Below are 17672 nucleotides of genomic sequence, written 5' to 3'. Positions count from 1 at the left end.
GACTCTGTGTGCAATGAACGCAAGAGAAGTGACACAATTTCACCTGGTTAATATTGCCTGCTAAAATGAATATCTTTTAGCTAAATATGCAGGTTTAAAAAATATATACTTCTGTGTATTGATTTTATTAGAGGCGTTTATGTTTATGGTTGGGTACATTCGTGCAATGATTGTGTTTTTGTTAAATTATCCCCCGTTTGGCAGGCTGTGACTCGATGATAAATTAACAGGCAACGCAGGACAAGCTAGTTAACCTAGTAATATCATCAACCATGTGTAGTTAACTAGTGATTATGTGAAGATTGATTTTTTTTTTTTTTTATGTGATAAGTTTAATGCTAGCTAGCAACTTACCTTGGCTCCTTGCTGCACTCGCGTAACAGGTGGTCAGCCTGCCACTCAGTCTCCTCATGGAATTGAATGTAATCATGGCCATAATCAGCGTCCAGAAATGCTGAATATCGATTTGTTATGAAAACTTGAAATCGGCCCTAATTAACCGGCCGACCTCTAGTTTGAACTGCAGATGGCGCCTTTAACCAGCGCTACGTTGCTGACAACATTTAAGGCCAGTTTGAACTGCAGACTGCTCCTTTAACCAGCACTATGTTGCTGACAACATTTAAGGCCAGTTTGAACTGCAGACTGCTCCTTTAACCAGCGCTACGTTGCTGACAACATTTAAGGCCAGTTTCCCGGACACCGATTTAAGACTAGTTCTGCATTTAAATAGCATGTTCAATAGGGAAACCGATTGTTGCTCCTTGGGGCTTTGTATCATGTGTCTCAGAGTAGGAGAGCTGATCTAGGATCAGGTCCCCTGTCCATATAACCGTATTTATTGGGATCTAAAAAGGGGAAGCTGACCATCAATCAGCACTCCTACTTTAAGATGCTTCATCCAGACGGCCTTTGGACCAGGCTTAATCTATATCATCTTCATATAGACGGCCTTTGGACCAGGCTTCATCTATATCATCTTCATACAGACAGCCTTTGGACCAGGCTTAATCTATATCATCTTCATATAGACGGCCTTTGGACCAGGCTTAATCTATATCTGCTTCATACAGACGGCCTTTAGACCAGGCTTAATCTATATCTGCTTCATACAGACGGCCTTTAGACCAGGCTTAGTCTATATCATCTTCATATAGACAGCCTTTGGACCAGGCTTAATCTATATCTGCTTCATCCAGACGGCCTTTGGACCAGGCTTAATCTATATCATCTTCATATAGACGGCCTTTGGACCAGGCTTAATCTATATCTGCTTCATCCAGACGGCCTTTGGACCAGGCTTAATCTATATCATCTTCATACAGACGACCTTTGGACCATACAGACAGCCTTTGACTAGGCTTAATCTATATCTGCTTCATATAGACTGCCTTTGGACCATACAGACTGCCTTTGGACCAGGCTTAGTCTATATCATCTTCATATAGACGGCCTTTGGACCAGGCTTAATCTATATCTGCTTTATACAGACGGCCTTTGGACCAGGCTTAATCTATATCCGGGAAACCAGACAGATATATTATCTCTGTGGTTAATCTATATCCGGGAAACCAGACAGATATATTATCTCTGTGGTTAATCTATATCCGGGAAACCAGACAGATATATTATCTCTGTGGTTAATCTATATCCGGGAAACCAGACAGATATATTATCTCTGTGGTTAATCTATATCCGGTTACCAGACAGATATATTATCTCTGTGGTTAATCTCACTACTTTTGTCTCGCCTGTTAAAAGTAGTGGGAATTCATGTGCTTGCTAGCATCAAATCAAATTGCTCCGAATACAACAGGATCTCACAGTGAAATGCTGAATTACAACAGGATCTCACAGTGAAATGCTGAATACAACAGGATCTCACAGTGAAATGCTGAATACAACAGGATCTCACAGTGAAATGCTGAATACAACAGGATCTCACAGTGAAATGCTGAATACAACAGGATCTCACAGTGAAATGCTGAATTACAACAGGATCTCACAGTAAAATGCTGAATACAACAGGATCTCACAGTGAAATGCTGAATACAACAGGATCTCACAGTGAAATGCTGAATACAACAGGATCTCACAGTGAAATGCTGAATACAACAGGATCTCACAGTGAAATGCTGAATACAACAGGATCTCACAGTGAAATGCTGAATTACAACAGGATCTCACAGTGAAATGCTGAATACAACAGGATCTCACAGTGAAATGCTGACTGACAAGCCCTTAATCAACAATGAAGTTAAGAAAATACCTAAAATTTAAAAAAAAAAAAAGTAAAAATAACAAATAATTAAAGAGCAGCAGCAGTAAAATAACAATAGTGGGGCTATATACAGGGGTACCGTTATTTATGTGTGTTCCTCTTCTCCGATCCCCACCACAGTTACAACAGATGGATGCTAAACTAGACGCTGTTTGCCTTGAGAGTTTCATTTGTAGAGGGTCCGCACAACGAAACCAAAAACATGATCAAAATGATTTGTATGCTCTTCTCTTAATTCTGACTGAGGAGGGCCAAACACCGAGGTTCAGGCTGTGATGTCATCATCAGTGGGAGGCCACATAGAGGTGCACTGGTCCTTTACGTTCAGGTTCGGGGAGCGGCTGAAAAGCCAAGCAAGTGTTATTTTACTATGAAGATTTGTGATCAACGCCTTTTTTTTTATGACCATCCGTTGAGTCGGGACGCTTGTCTCTGGTTTACACTAAATATACTATTTGAATAACTTTAATTTTTATTATTGTCATATTACTCTGTTGAATTGTCTCTCATTCATAAGCACTTAAATGTTTTCTTCTGAAGTTCTCGCAGACGGGTCTCGGTGTCTGTGTGGAATATCACCACCTGATTACAACAGAACATGCGCACAGTAGTCGTAGTCATGATTAATATCACCACCTGATTACAACAGTACCTGCCACAGTAGTCGTAGTCATGATTAAATAAATCATTGCAATGATTTTTTTTATTAAACTATCTCCATTTTTTTTATTTTGTATAATCTATGAAGCTGCTGAGCTCAAGAAGTGAAGAGTGTCTGTTTTAATCAGTAATGACTAATTAAAGTGTTACTCTATTAAGGAAGTAGGCGACTTCATATCCATTTTTATTTTGAATAAACTATGACGCTGCTGAGCTCAAGAAGTGAAGAGTGTCTGTTTTAATCAGTAATGACTAATTAAAGTGTTACTCTATTAAGGAAGTAGGCGACCTCATGTCAGCCGAGCACCTGGCTCATGCCGGGGAGGCAGACTAATGCAATCACTTCCCACCTGGTTCAAACTCCTCCCACCGGTGTAACCCGGGCCAGAAAAACAAACCCCTCGGTGACGAGGTTGCCATGGGGACCTCCCGTGTGGTGCAGCGGTCTAAGGCACGGCATCGCAATGCTAGAGGTGTCAATGAATGAATAAAATCAGTTTTCATGTGGGGAATCGTAGGTGGTGGTCATTATATTGATGTCTTGTTTTGACTGATGTCATGTTTATGCTAATATGGCAAAAATTCACGAGCAAGATAACCAACAACCATAACGATGTATGTGAGACAAGTGCTCATTGTGCAAATGTATTTGTTTTCAATAAACATTTGGAGATTAAATATAGTATACATGTTGTCAACAGTCTAATGCTAAGTACAAGTGCTAGTCGAAACTATGAAATGTTCGACTTGCCAACGTGTAGTTATACACCTGCTGTATTCAACGAATCAGCAAGTCGGAAATGTCCTCCTTGTTTCTGACCTGCATGTGAACGCAGCATCAGCCAACTATGTTTCCCCATAGTTGCGCATGCGTCGGTTTCGTTGCTAAACAACCAACCCATCTATGCCTCTTAAGGGGAAGTAAATCAGATAACATTACTGAGTTCGGGTAATCCTTCTGAGTACTATTTTGGACCGGTAACAGATTGTAACAGATTACATTTAGAAAGTAATTTTCCCAACCCTGTTTATATCATACTGTGTTGTATGTACACTACTGTATTGGAGACGAAGTCCCATTGATATTGTTGCTGTTTGGACTCCAGAACAGATGTTGGCGCTAACGCGGATCGTCTGAGGAATCTAACCCGGAAGCTGACCCGGAAGAAGAAACATACTAACGTTGATAGTTAGCTAGCGGGGTTATTTTGCAAGTGTGCGAAAATGTGTCCGATATCATTTGATACGGTTTAAAGTAGATTTTGATATTGCCAAACACGGACTATAAACGTGGAACCAACGATGTTACCAACCACAATTCCATATCGTTTTGTTATCGGGTCTAGGAAAGTAAGTTAGCTTGTTAGCTAAAGCCTAGCTTACTGATTTAGCTAGTTTTCAAATAGTTCTGGATAGAAAGCAATCCGCTATCTAGCTAATGTGAACTCGTGGTGAACGGTCAGTGGAATGAAAACGGTTATTTCAGAATAATCTGCTATAATTCAGTGCTCTAACAACATAATTCATAGGAAGCTATTGAAGAATTCATGATGGATGAGGTGAGACCGATGGAGGACTAGTACCATTGAGGACGTTCACCATTTTGAAGTAATCAACTGGGTGGGACTTCCGGTGGGTTAAGGAAGGATCTCATAATTCCATCCAGGTCATCAGGAGGGATCAGCCAATTAATTATATTTGTGAGAAAACGTTCCAAAACTGCAGGTGATAGTCAATTGCCAACCTTGGCTTTATATCTGTTTAAATAACACCCTCCAGGTGGCAGTACGCACCCTTTCAGTTTATTTACCAACTCATAGAAGGAGTAGAAGAAGAAAATTGACTACTTCAAAATGGAGATAGCCTCAATGGCGCTGCCCATGCTCAGAGATGCCATAAAATAACATATACAATGTTGTGTCCTCTATCTCTATGGAATGACTGTAGCTAATGTTAGGTGGGTAATGCTAAACCAGTCTGGATGGCGTTGCCTAAAGCCTGTCGCATGCTTTCCAGTCGAAACAGTGCGCACATGTATTATGACGAACATTTGTGACGTTCGAGCACACTTTTTATTTTCTTGAGGCAAGTTGAAATTTCGTAGCTGAAGTCTACGCCCCTTCGTCGGTGATTGGTCAACAGTATTACCAAAAAGATCCCAAGATCGACCAGAGCCTGTCGTTTCCGATGGGAGAAAATGTATCATAGTTTGTAGAACAAGCAAGGAAGTGGGCAGAGCCAAACACGAGCTAGTGAGAGCCTAGCATTTATTTGCATATTTGCATTAGGGAACGTCTACTCTTAAGTGTGTGTGTTCTCAATATGCCCTTCGAAACAACACCATTTTTTTTTTACTTTGCAAAGGGTAAAGTCTACTAAACGCAGTCCACTCTGTTACAGATTATAGTTTTGGAAACAGAAAACTGAATGGAGATCAAATGTTTAATCGATGAGAAAATGTGCAGAATGTCGGCCAAAATCCATCTCACTCCATCATCTAAATTCTAAAATATACTTAAGTATCAAAACTAAGTGTAAATTCTAAAATATACTTAAGTATCAAAACTAAGTGTAAATTCTAAAATATACTTAAGTATCAAAACTAAGTGTAAATTCTAAAATATACTTAAGTATCAAAACTAAGTGTAAATTCAAAAATATACTTAAGTAGGCAGTAGGGATGACCAGGGATGTTCTCTGTTTAGTGACTCCACCAGATCAGAGGCAGTAGGGATGACCAGGGATGTTCTCTGTTTCGTGACTCCAAGATCAGAGGCAGTAGGGATGACCAGGGATATTCTCTGTTTAGTGACTCCACCAGATCAGAGGCAGTAGGGATGACCAGGGATGTTTTCTGTTTAGTGAGTCCACCAGATCAGAGGCAGTAGGGATGACCAGGGATGTTCTCTGTTTAGTGAGTCCACCAGATCAGAGGCAGTAGGGAGGACCAGGGATGTTCTCTGTTTAGTGACTCCACCAGATCAGAGGCAGTAGGGATGACCAGGGATGTTCTCTGTTTAGTGACTCCACCAGATCAGAGGCAGTAGGGATGACCAGGGATGTTCTCTGTTTAAGTGACTCCACCAGATCAGAGGCAGTAGGGATGACCAGGGATGTTCTCTGTTGAGTGACTCCACCAGATCAGAGGCAGTAGGGATGACCAGGGATGTTCTCTGTTTAGTGACTCCACCAGATCAGAGGCAGTAGGGATGACCAGGGATGTTCTCTGTTTAGTGACTCCACCAGATCAGAGGCAGTAGGGAGGACCAGGGATGTTCTCTGTTTAGTGACTCCACCAGATCAGAGGCAGTAGGGATGACCAGCCAGGGATGTTCTCTGTTTAGTGACTCCACCAGATCAGAGGCAGTAGGGAGGACCAGGGATGTTCTCTGTTTAGTGAGTCCACCAGATCAGAGGCAGTAGGGATGACCAGGGATGTTCTCTGTTTAGTGAGTCCACCAGATCAGAGGCAGTAGGGATGACCAGGGATGTTCTCTGTTTAGTGACTCCACCAGATCAGAGGCAGTAGGGATGACCAGGGATGTTCTCTGTTTAGTGACTCCACCAGATCAGAGGCAGTAGGGATGACCAGGGATGTTCTCTGTTTAGTGACTCCACCAGATCAGAGGCAGTAGGGATGACCAGGGATGTTCTCTGTTTAGTGACTCCACCAGATCAGAGGCAGTAGGGATGACCAGGGATGTTCTCTGTTTAGTGACTCCACCAGATCAGAGGCAGTAGGGATGACCAGGGATGTTCTCTGTTTAGTGACTCCACCAGATCAGAGGCAGTAGGGAGGACCAGGGATGTTCTCTGTTTAGTGACTCCACCAGATCAGAGGCAGTAGGGATGACCAGGGATGTTCTCTGTTTAGTGACTCCACCAGATCAGAGGCAGTAGGGATGACCAGGGATGTTCTCTGTTTAGTGACTCCACCAGATCAGAGGCAGTAGGGATGACCAGGGATGTTCTCTGTTTAGTGACTCCACCAGATCAGAGGCAGTAGGGATGACCAGGGATGTTCTCTGTTTAGTGACTCCACCAGATCAGAGGCAGTAGGGATGACCAGGGATGTTCTCTGTTTAGTGACTCCACCAGATCAGAGGCAGTAGGGAGGACCAGGGATGTTCTCTGTTTAGTGACTCCACCAGATCAGAGGCAGTAGGGATGACCAGGGATGTTCTCTGTTTAGTGACTCCACCAGATCAGAGGCAGTAGGGAGGACCAGGGATGTTCTCTGTTTAGTGAGTCCACCAGATCAGAGGCAGTAGGGATGACCAGGGATGAATTGGAGACTGCATGAATTGAACTATTTCCCCTTTCCTGCTAAGTATTCGAAATGTTACAAGTACCTTTGGGAGTCAGGGAAAATGTATGGAGTAAAAAGTACATGATTTTCTTTCGGGAATGTAGTGGAGTAAAAGTAAAAGTTTAGAAAAATATAAATAGTTAAGTACAGATACAAAAAAAAAACGTATGTATTACTTTTACTTAAGTACTTTAAAGTATTACATACGTTTATTACTGCACATTTATGCATCCTGGCTCATTGTTCTTTCTCCTTGTCGGAACGAGATTCTTCAATGAAGTGTTTGTTGTGATTCAACGAGAGACGACTAGTTTTCATGCTCATTTTTCCACTTTAGAAATACTGCACCAAGTATCTTAGTTCGATATTTACAATTTTGCGACTAAGACCTCCTCGGTAAAGACATCTAAATTATTAATTACAGATTTTTTTATTTATCTTAGATTAATTCTGGCTATTTTGATGAAGTGTTTCTGGCTGTGTAGTTGCTACAGTAGCTCAAGAGGGACAAAGTAATTTTGCCTTTCTCTAGTTTTTCAATTAAAGGTCTTTATGGAGTTTGTGAACAGAGACATTCTCTTCGCTGATTTCTGCTTGGAGCAAACCGAACCTATGTAGGCAGACGCCTTTAAGCGTAAATCGGAGTCCACAGACGCTGCGGCGCGACATCCCATTGTGACACAGCTACGCGGCTCTGACGCACAGCGGGGCGGGGGGGAGGGGACACAGCCCGAACGCACAACTTCCCACAATTTCAACACAATGGAACGCAATTCAAAAAGTATTAAAGCCCAAGTTCTAGAACACTGCGGTGCGTACGCGTTTTGGAACTCTGATACACGCAAGTGGTAGCTGATGATGAGTGTCGCTATTTTATAACAAGTCATTCTTTATTTTAGGATTCTGCCGATCCATCCAACCCCCCTCTCTCCTGCTCCACTGAACCCAACCCTCCAGAGTCACTGGTTCCTGACTCTAACCTTAGAGACATCGACAACTGCAGTGAAATACCCAGATTTAACATTGTAGTCAAGGAGGAGGAGGAAGACTGGGATGTGGATAATACTGGTAAGTATTACTATAGTTACTGAATTAATAATATCAATGGGATTATATAGTTCTGTTCCATACAGTGTTTCCCCCAGGATTCTTTTCAGCAGCGGTGGGGGTGAGGGGGGGTTGTTTTGTAGGACGGCTGTGAGGAGAAGGTAATTTCTGGGGACTCTTTTTAAAAGGGCATTCTATTCCAAAACGCATGATAAATGTAATAATGTTGACACCATCTGTAATAGAACAGATGCTGCTCCACTGCGCTGTAGGGAGATGAAGAGGAGCAGGCAGTGGCTGTGCCCTCGTGGCTCTCATTCCTACCACTGTTCAAATATACATTGTAACATCTCACTCTGATCTTAAAGGGAAAGTGCGAGATTTTGGGCAATCTACTTCCCCAGAGTCAGATGAACTCATGGACACCATTTGTATGTTTCTGCAGTTTGAGGGAAGTTTCATTGCACGCAGAGACATAAAAATGCTACACGACTTCATCTGACCCCGGGGAAGAAGAAAATGGCGTAATTGGCAGAAATATTGTAAAACATTTTAATTATAATAATTATCATATATTTTGGAGTGGCGGAAACAATTTTGCAGCATACAAATATTTCTGCCGAGACACTTTTAAATGAATATATCAAATAAAATACAATAAAATGTATTTATATAGCCCTTCGTACATCAGCTGATATCTCAAAGTGCTGTACAGAAACCCAGCCTAAATCCCCAAACAGCAAGCAATGCAGGTGTAGAAGCACATAGTGGAAACACTGCCATATATAGCAGTTTAATTCACTCGTTTGCAGAATAAAAACAGAGGACAATTACAAATAATAGAATAGAATCATGTATTTGTCGTAGTGATGCACCGATATGACATTTTTGGCCGATACCAATATCTAATATTTTCCTTGCCAAAAAAAAACGAAACCGATATTAAAAAAAGGTTGCGTTCTTTTAATCATTCTAGTACAATTAAACAGTTAACACACACACATGGACACAGAGGTCTAAGGCACTGCATCTCAATACAAGAGGCGTCACTACGGTCCCTGGTTCGAATCCAGGCTGTATCACATCCGGCCGTGATTGGGAGTCTCATAGGGCGGCGCACAATTGGCCCAGTGTCATCCAGGTTTGGCCGGGGTAGACTGTCATTGTAAATAAGAATTTGTTCTTAACTGACCTTGCCTAGTTAAATAAAGGTTACACACTCACACACACACACAACAAAAAGTTATTTTGTTGACATTGACGTGTGTACCCATTACCAGTGAAACATAATCAAAACCAATTTCTTTCACTTACTTGCTGTGCTGTTTCATCGTTTCATTCTCAACCAGGATTTCTCATGCTATGCCAAATAGTGTTATTTGACGTGTGTCTTTTTTGACACACAAAGACCCAAACGGCCATAGTATGTCGTGAAGCTAATAGCAGTGATGCTATTACTTTGTAACTCCGGTAGGGCAACATGTGTACCGGTGCTCAACCAGTTGGCGAATGCCAACATCACCCACGACAGAGTTGATTGTCAAGGGCAATGAATTCCATTATCTTGGCGTGAATGGATTTCGCTTTTGAGTTGTCTCGCTGAAATTGTCTTACTCTTTCAAATGACTGCTGGACTTGTTGACTGCTCGATCCACACAGCAGACATTGTGGGCTAGTAGGTTAGGAATGCTGTGTTGCACGTGTAGCGCAAACTTTTACATGGCGTCATTACGTCACCTACATTATATAGGTATGCATGCCAGCTTTGACATTAGTTTTGCACGTTGCCGTTAAACTAGTTGGCATTTTTAGCTAATATCGGCCGATTCCGATATGTTCACCGATTATATCGTGCATCCCTAATTTGTCATTGAACTTTTCTTGTCCTATTGTAACAGGAGAGAATCCTAACCCCAGCTCTAGTGAAGAGGCATCAACAGAACAACACCAGGAGAATCATACGGCTAAGAAGCCATGGCGATGCCCCCAATGTGAAATAGAGATCGCTCACCCATCCAATGTCAACAGACACCTAAGAACACACACAAAACCTGCTAAGGAGTCTTCCATCTGTCCAGTATGTGGAAAAGACTTTGTTCACCCCTCCAAACTGAAGAGACACCGCCGAACACATACAGGAGAGAAGCCTTACCAGTGCTCTGTGTGCGGGAAGCGATTCACACTGAAGCCCCACCTGGAAAGACATCAGATGACCCACCCTGGAGGGAAGCAGCCAAACGCGACAAAGAAGCACCCGTGCTCCGATTGTGGAAAGGAATGTTTCTCTGCATATGAACTGAAGATGCACATGAGAAAGCACACAGGGGAGAGACCTCACCAGTGCTCCTACTGCGAGATGAGCTTTGGCTGTAAGGGAACTCTATCGAGACATGTAAGACGCCATACAGGAGCACCCACACCAAAACCTTACCAATGCTCACAGTGTGGGAAGAGATACGAGTCACCATCGAGGCTCAGGCAGCATCAGACTGTGCACACTGGAGAGAAACCTTACGAGTGCTCTGATTGCGGGAGGGTTTCGCTTCGACCGAAGGTCTTCGCAAACATCAATGCAGTCATGCCAGTAACCATAGCAACCAGTGTACACTGGGAATTCGAGATACGGCATCATCGGGCAGTCAAACTATGAATATCAAGATCGAAGACGAGGAACAGGAGCTGGCAATTAATGTCAAAGAGGAGGAGGAGGAAATTGTTGTTTTTGTCAATGGTGATAAAGAAACCTTACCAGTGTACCTCCTGTAAAAATACCTTTATTCACCCTAGCTCTCTAGCAAGACACAAACAATCCCACACTAGTGTCACTCAGAATGTGGGAAGGAATTCAGCCAATCGTGGACTTTCAAGATACACATGCAACAGCACACCGGAGAGAAACCACACCACAGCTCTCCGTGTAATAAGAGTTTCTCAGCTTTTGCACTTCTCAGAAGCCACCAGATAGTTCACACGAGGGTGAAACCTTACCCCTGCTCTCTCTGTAGGAATAGATTCTCCTCCTCAGCAAACCGATCCAGTCAAAGACATCATGTCCTTGCCAAAAAATGTAGCTGCTTCTTCCCTGAACCAATCTCGTGGACGGGATCACAACAGCAGGTGTCTATGTCAAAGTGAAAGAGAAGAACAAAGATCCTGCTTTTGGTGAGCTAAAGCGTTTATTTTGTACTATTGCTTAGATATTTAATGGGCCCATTTGCGACCTCTTTTAAACTTAGGCTTAGTTTCTTGAGAACTCTTGCTTAAGCTTTTCCCATGAAATAACGTAGCCCTATGCTAACACAACCAGCTGATAGCATGAGAAAACGTAGCCCTATGCTAACACAACCAGCTGATAGCATGAGAAAACGTAGCCCTATGCTAGCACAACCAGCTGATAGCATGAGAAAACTTATGCTAACACAACCAGCTGACAACATGAAATAATGTTATGCTAACACAACCAGCTGAGAACTCTTGCTAACACAACCAGCTGAAGCATGAGATAATGTAGCCCTATGCTAACACAACCAGCTGACAGCATGAGATAATGTAGCCCTATGCTAACACAACCAGCTGATGAGCATGAAAATGAGGAAACGTAGCCCTATGCTAACACAACCAGCTGACAGCATGAGAAAACATAGCCCTAGCAAACACAACCAGCTGAGCTGATAGCAAGAAAACGTAGCCCTATGCTAACACAACCAGCTGACAGCATGAGACAACCAGCTAAGCATGAGAAAACGTAGCCCTATGCTAACACAACCAGCTGATAGCATGAGATAATGTAGCCCTATGCTAACACAACCAGCTGACAGCATGAGATAATGTAGCCCTATGCTAACACAACCAGCTGACAGCATGAGATAATGTAGCCCTATGCTAACACAACCAGCTGATAGCATGAGAAAACGCCCTATGCTAGACAACCAGCTGAAGCATGAGAAAACCCTATGCAAACACAACCAGCTGACAGCATGAGAAAACGTAGCCCTATGCTAACACGACCAGCTGATAGCTTGAGAAAATGTAGCCCTATGCTAACACCAGCTGATAGCATGAGAAAATGTAGCCCTATGCTAACACAACCAGCTGATAGCATGAGAAAACGTAGCCCTATGCTAACACAACCAGCTGACAGCATGAGAAAACGTAGCCCTATGCTAGCACACCAGCTGATAGCATGAGAAAACGTAGCCCTATGCTAACACAACCAGCTGATAGCATGAAAAATGTAGCCCTATGCTAACACAACCAGCTGATAGCACATGAGAAAACGTGCCCTATGCTAACATAACCAGCTGATAGCATGAGGAAACGTAGCCCTATGCTAACACAACCAGCTGACAGCATGAGAAAACGTAGCCCTATGCAAACACAACCAGCTGACAGCATGAGAAAACGTAGCCCTATGCTAACACGACCAGCTGATAGCATGAGAAAACGTAGCCCTATGCTAACACGACCAGCTGATAGCATGAGAAAATGTAGCCCTATGCTAACACAACCAGCTGATAGCATGAGAAAACGTAGCCCTATGCTAACACACTGGATAGAAACCTTATGCCTGCCCCAACTGTGACAAGAGCTTTGCTTTCGCTTCAGCCTTGAAAAGACACCATAAGTTACACACAGGAGAGAAAACCCACTCCTGCTCTGTGTGGGGGAAGAGTTTTACTCAATCATCCACCTTGAAGGATCACTTCAGGACACATTCAGGAGAGGATTAGTTATCCAAGATCCTTTAAGCTCCAATGCCTGAAACACTCCAATGCCTGAAACTGGAGACACGGGGGAGGGGCATACAGTACCTCGTGGACTGGGAGGGGTACGGTCCGGAGGAGAGGTGCTGGGTACCGGTGGGGGACATTTTGGACCCTTCACTTCTGAGGGACTTCCACCGCTTCCACCCGGATCGCCCGGCACCTCACCCCCCGGGTCGCGCACGGGGGTACTGTCACGACTCCCGCAGAAGTTGGCTCCCCTGCCTGTTCGGGCGGTGCTCGGCGGTCGTCGTCACCGGCCTACTGGCCGCCACCGATCCCTTTTTCCTTTTCTGTTAGTTTAGTCTTATTAGTTGCACCTGTTCCTATTTGTGTTTTCTTGATTTTCTAGCCTATTTTAGCTTGTTAGGCTCTAGTTTGTGCGGGATTATTTTGTGTTCACGCCCTGTGTTTGGGGTTGGTCAGTGTTTTCCGCCCTGTGTTACGGGTTGGTCAGTGTTTTCTGTCCTGTGTTTTGGGTTGGTCAGTGTTTTCCGCCCTGTGTTTGGGGTTGGTCAGTGTTTTCAGCCCTGTGTTTGGGGTTGGTCAGTGTTTTCAGCCCTGTGTTTGGGCATGACCGTTTGTGCCGGAATAAAGTGCCTATTTTTCTTGAACCCTCTGCTCTCTGTACCTGACTCCTACCTTCCACTCCTAGTCATCCGTGACAAAGCATTTTTCTACGACTGGCCATGCTTTCCACCTGGCTACCCCTACCCCTACCCCGGTCAACAGCACTGCACCCCCACAGCAACTCACCCAAGCCTTCCCCATTTCTCCTTCTCCCAAATCCAGTCAGCTGATGTTCTGAAAGAGCTGCAAAATCTGGACCCCTACAAATCAGCCGGGCTAGACAATCTGGACCCTTTGTTTCTAAAATGATCTGCCAAAATTGTTGCCACCCCTATTACTAGCCTGTTCAACCTCTTTTTCGTGTCGTCTGAGATTCCCAAAGATTGGAAAGCAGCTGCGGTCATCTCCCTCTTCAAAGGGGGAGACACTCTTGACCCAAACTGCGACAGACATATATCTATCCTACCCTACCTTTCTAAGGTCTTCGAAAGCCAAGTCAACAAACAGATGACCGACCATTTCGAATCCCACCGTACCTTCTCCGCTATGCAATCTGGTTTCAGAGCTGGTCATGGGTGCACCTCAGCCACGCTCAAGGTCCTAAACGATATCTTAACCGCCATCGATAACAAAACAATACTGTGCAGCCATATTCATTGAACTGGCCAAGGCTTTCGACTCTGTCAATCACCACATCCTCATCGGCAGACTCGACAGCCTTGGTTTCTCAAATGATTGCCTCTGGTTCACCAACTACTTCTCTGATAGAGTTCAGTGTGTCAAATCGGAGGGTCTGTTGTCCGGGCCTCTGGCAGTCTCTATGGGGGTGCCACAGGGTTCAATTCTTGGACCGACTCTCTTCTCTGTATACATCAATGATGTCGCTCTTGCTGCTGGGGAGTCTCTGATCCACCTCTACGCAGACGACACCATTCTGTATACTTCTGGCCCTTCTTTGGACACTGTGTTAACGACCCTCCAGGCGAGCTTCAATGCCATACAACTCTCCTTCCGTGGCCTCCAATTGCTCTTAAATACAAGTAAAACTAAATGCATGCTCTTCAACCGATCGCTGCCTGCACCTGCCCGCCTGTCCAACATCACTACTCTGGACGGCTCTGACTTAGAATATGTGGACAACTACAAATACCTAGGTGTCTGGTTAGACTGTAAACTCTCCTTCCAGACTCACATCAAACATATCCAATCCAAAGTTAAATCTAGAATTGGCTTCCTATTTCACAACAAAGCATCCTTCACTCATGCTGCCAAACATACCCTCGTAAAACTGACCATCTTGCCAATCCTCGACTTCGGCGATGTCATTTATAAAATAGCCTCCAACACTCTACTCAATAAATTGGATGCAGTCTATCACAGTGCCATCTGTTTTGTCACCAAAGCCCCATATACTACCCACCACTGCGACCTGTACGCTCTCGTTGGCTGGCCCACGCTTCATACTTGTCGCCAAACCCACTGGCTCCTGGTCATCTACAAGACCCTGCTAGGTAAAGTCCCCCCTTATCTCAGCTCGCTGGTCACCATAGCATCACCCACCTGTAGCACGCGCTCCAGCAGGTATACCTCTCTGGTCACCCCCAAAGCCAATTCTTCCTTTGGCCGCCTCTCCTTCCAGTTCTCTGCTGCCAATGACTGGAACAAACTACAAAAATCTCTAAAACTGGAAACACTTATCTCCCTCACTAGCTTTAAGCACCAGCTGTCAGAGCAGCTTACAGATTACTGCACCTGTACAGAGCCCTTCTATAATTTATCCCAAACAACTACCTCTTTCCCTACTTTATTTATTTAGCTCCTTTGCACCCCATTATTTCCATCTCTACTTTGCACATTCTTCCACTGCAAATCAACCATTCCAGGGTTTTACTTTCTATATTGTATTTACTTTGCCACCATGACCTTTTTTGCCTTTACCTCCCTTATCTCACCTCATTTGCTCACATCGTATATAGACTTGTTTATACTGTATTATTGACTGTATGTTTGTTTTACTCCATGTGTAACTGTGTTGTTGTATGTGTCAAACTGCTTTGCTTTATCTTGGCCAGGTCGCAATTGTAAATGAGAACTTGTTCTCAATTTGCCTACCTGGTTAAATAAAGGTGAAATAAAATAAAATAGTTAATTCAGTATAAACATAGTTCACTGTTTTATCTTTTGTTTTACATGTAATCTGGATGCTTTGGTGTGTTTGGACCCCAGGAAGAGTAGCTACGTTGGCAGCAGCTAATGGGGATACCTAATAAACCCCAGGAAGAGTAGCTACCTTAGGAAGAGTAGCTAGCAGCTAATGGGGATCCCTAATAAACCCCAGGAAGAGTAGCTACCTTGGCAGCAGCTAATGGGGATCCCTAATAAATACAAATACAACATTTGGCAAATCTAACCATAATTATATCCTCCTGATTCCTGCTTACAAGCTAAAACTAAAGCAGGAAGTACCCGTGACTCGCTCAATACGTAAGTGGTCAGAGGACGCAGATGCTACACTACAGGACTGTTTTGCTAGCACAGACTGTACACAGTGACTGTACATACATGTCCCAACCAGAAGCCATGGATTACAGGTAACATCCGCACCGAGCTAAAGGCTAGAGCTGCCGCTTTCAAGGAGCGGGGCAACACTGAAGCATGCATGAGAGCACCAGCTGTTCCTGACTACTGTGTGATCACACTTTCTGTAGCCGATGTGAGCAAGACCTATAAACAGGTCCTCACTGTGTCGTCACTGATATTTGACAGGTTGAATAAGTTGGCGTGTCCAAACTTTTGACTGGTACTGTTTATACTAGGCTGTGTCAGAGGAAGGCCCAGAAAATTGTCAAAGACTCCGGTCACCCGAGTCATCGACTGTTCTCTCTGCTACCGCACGGAAAGTGGTACCGGTGCGCCAAGTCTATGTCCATAAGGCTCCTGATCAGCTTCTACCACCAAGCCATAAGACTGCTGAACAATGAATCAAATGACCTCCAGAACTATTTACATTGTTCTCCCGAACTATTTACATTGACCCCCCTCCATTACAGTGCTGCTACTCGCTGCTTATTATCTATGCATAGTCACTTTGCCCCTACCTGCATGTACAAATGACCTTGACTAACCTGTAACCCCCACATTGACTCTGTACCGGTATCCCCTGTAAATACCCTCATTATTGTTATGTAATTTTCTTACTTTTTGAATATTTTTTTTAACTTTAGTTTATTTAGTAAATATTTTTCTTGAACTACATTGTTAGGTTAGGGGCTTGTAAGTAAGCATTTCACGGTAAGGTCAACTACACCTGTTGTATTCGGGAGGATGTGACAAATATAGTGCAGCATTTGGTAGATGCCAGGTAGAGAGAGGCTAGAGAGGCTCAGAGATTGTAGAATGAGTCATGATGTATAGTATGCAGAGGCTGTCAAAACAGATTGGTGGAACTACAGTGAAGACTAATAGAACAACTGTACCTAAGGTTGGTTGTATTTCTGCTGGTTTGGAAGCCTGTTCAGAAATCTTGCTCTCATGAATGTCTGGTGTCAAAGGACACTTTGAATAATGAATAAAGTTGACTTCGTAGCTTTTATTGGTAAGACTATCAATACGACTCGGGTTGTGGAAAGAAGAAATGCCAGATTGAAGGTTACTGTGGAGACGGCAAAAGAGATATTGGGGGGTAACAGATGTTACTGTTGAAATGGTTCTGAACCTGCTGAACAATACCAAGGGGGGTTCAGCATGATATAGATACAGTTTAATGGGGTAGGAGGGTTGGGGAGTGTTTTTGGTTGTTGATCTGCTGAACAATACTAAGGGGGGGGTTTCAGCATGATATAGATACAGTTTAATGGGGTAGGAGGGTTGGGGTGTGTTTTTGGGGGAGGGGGTGGTAGAAGTTGGTATTTGGTTGTTATATTATTTTCATGGTAGCACAGAATTGGGAAGATCATGATTGATCGTACATTCCAGCACAGTAGATGGCGGCATGCAAATAAACGTTTGTTTGCAGACCGCCATGATACCATAGAAAAAGATG

At 43.7% G+C, this 17672-nt stretch overlaps 1 protein-coding gene across 1 annotated transcript; it reads left to right on the top strand.

The window, feature by feature from the left end:
* Positions 1-4109: 4109 nt before the first annotated feature.
* LOC121845633 (zinc finger protein 572-like) lies at positions 4110-10947 on the top strand. Its single transcript, XM_042317257.1, has 3 exons — positions 4110-4500; positions 8150-8318; positions 10196-10947. The coding sequence occupies exons 1-3, from the start codon at positions 4489-4491 to the stop codon at positions 10945-10947; spliced, it is 933 nt and encodes a 310-aa protein (XP_042173191.1). The 5' UTR covers positions 4110-4488.
* Positions 10948-17672: the final 6725 nt, after the last annotated feature.

Source organism: Oncorhynchus tshawytscha, unplaced genomic scaffold (genome assembly GCF_018296145.1).
Source record: "Oncorhynchus tshawytscha isolate Ot180627B unplaced genomic scaffold, Otsh_v2.0 Un_contig_7238_pilon_pilon, whole genome shotgun sequence".
Classification (NCBI taxonomy): domain Eukaryota; kingdom Metazoa; phylum Chordata; class Actinopteri; order Salmoniformes; family Salmonidae; genus Oncorhynchus; species Oncorhynchus tshawytscha.
The sequence above is the reverse complement of the archived record's forward strand: the minus strand, read 5'-3'. Positions and strand labels throughout refer to the sequence as shown.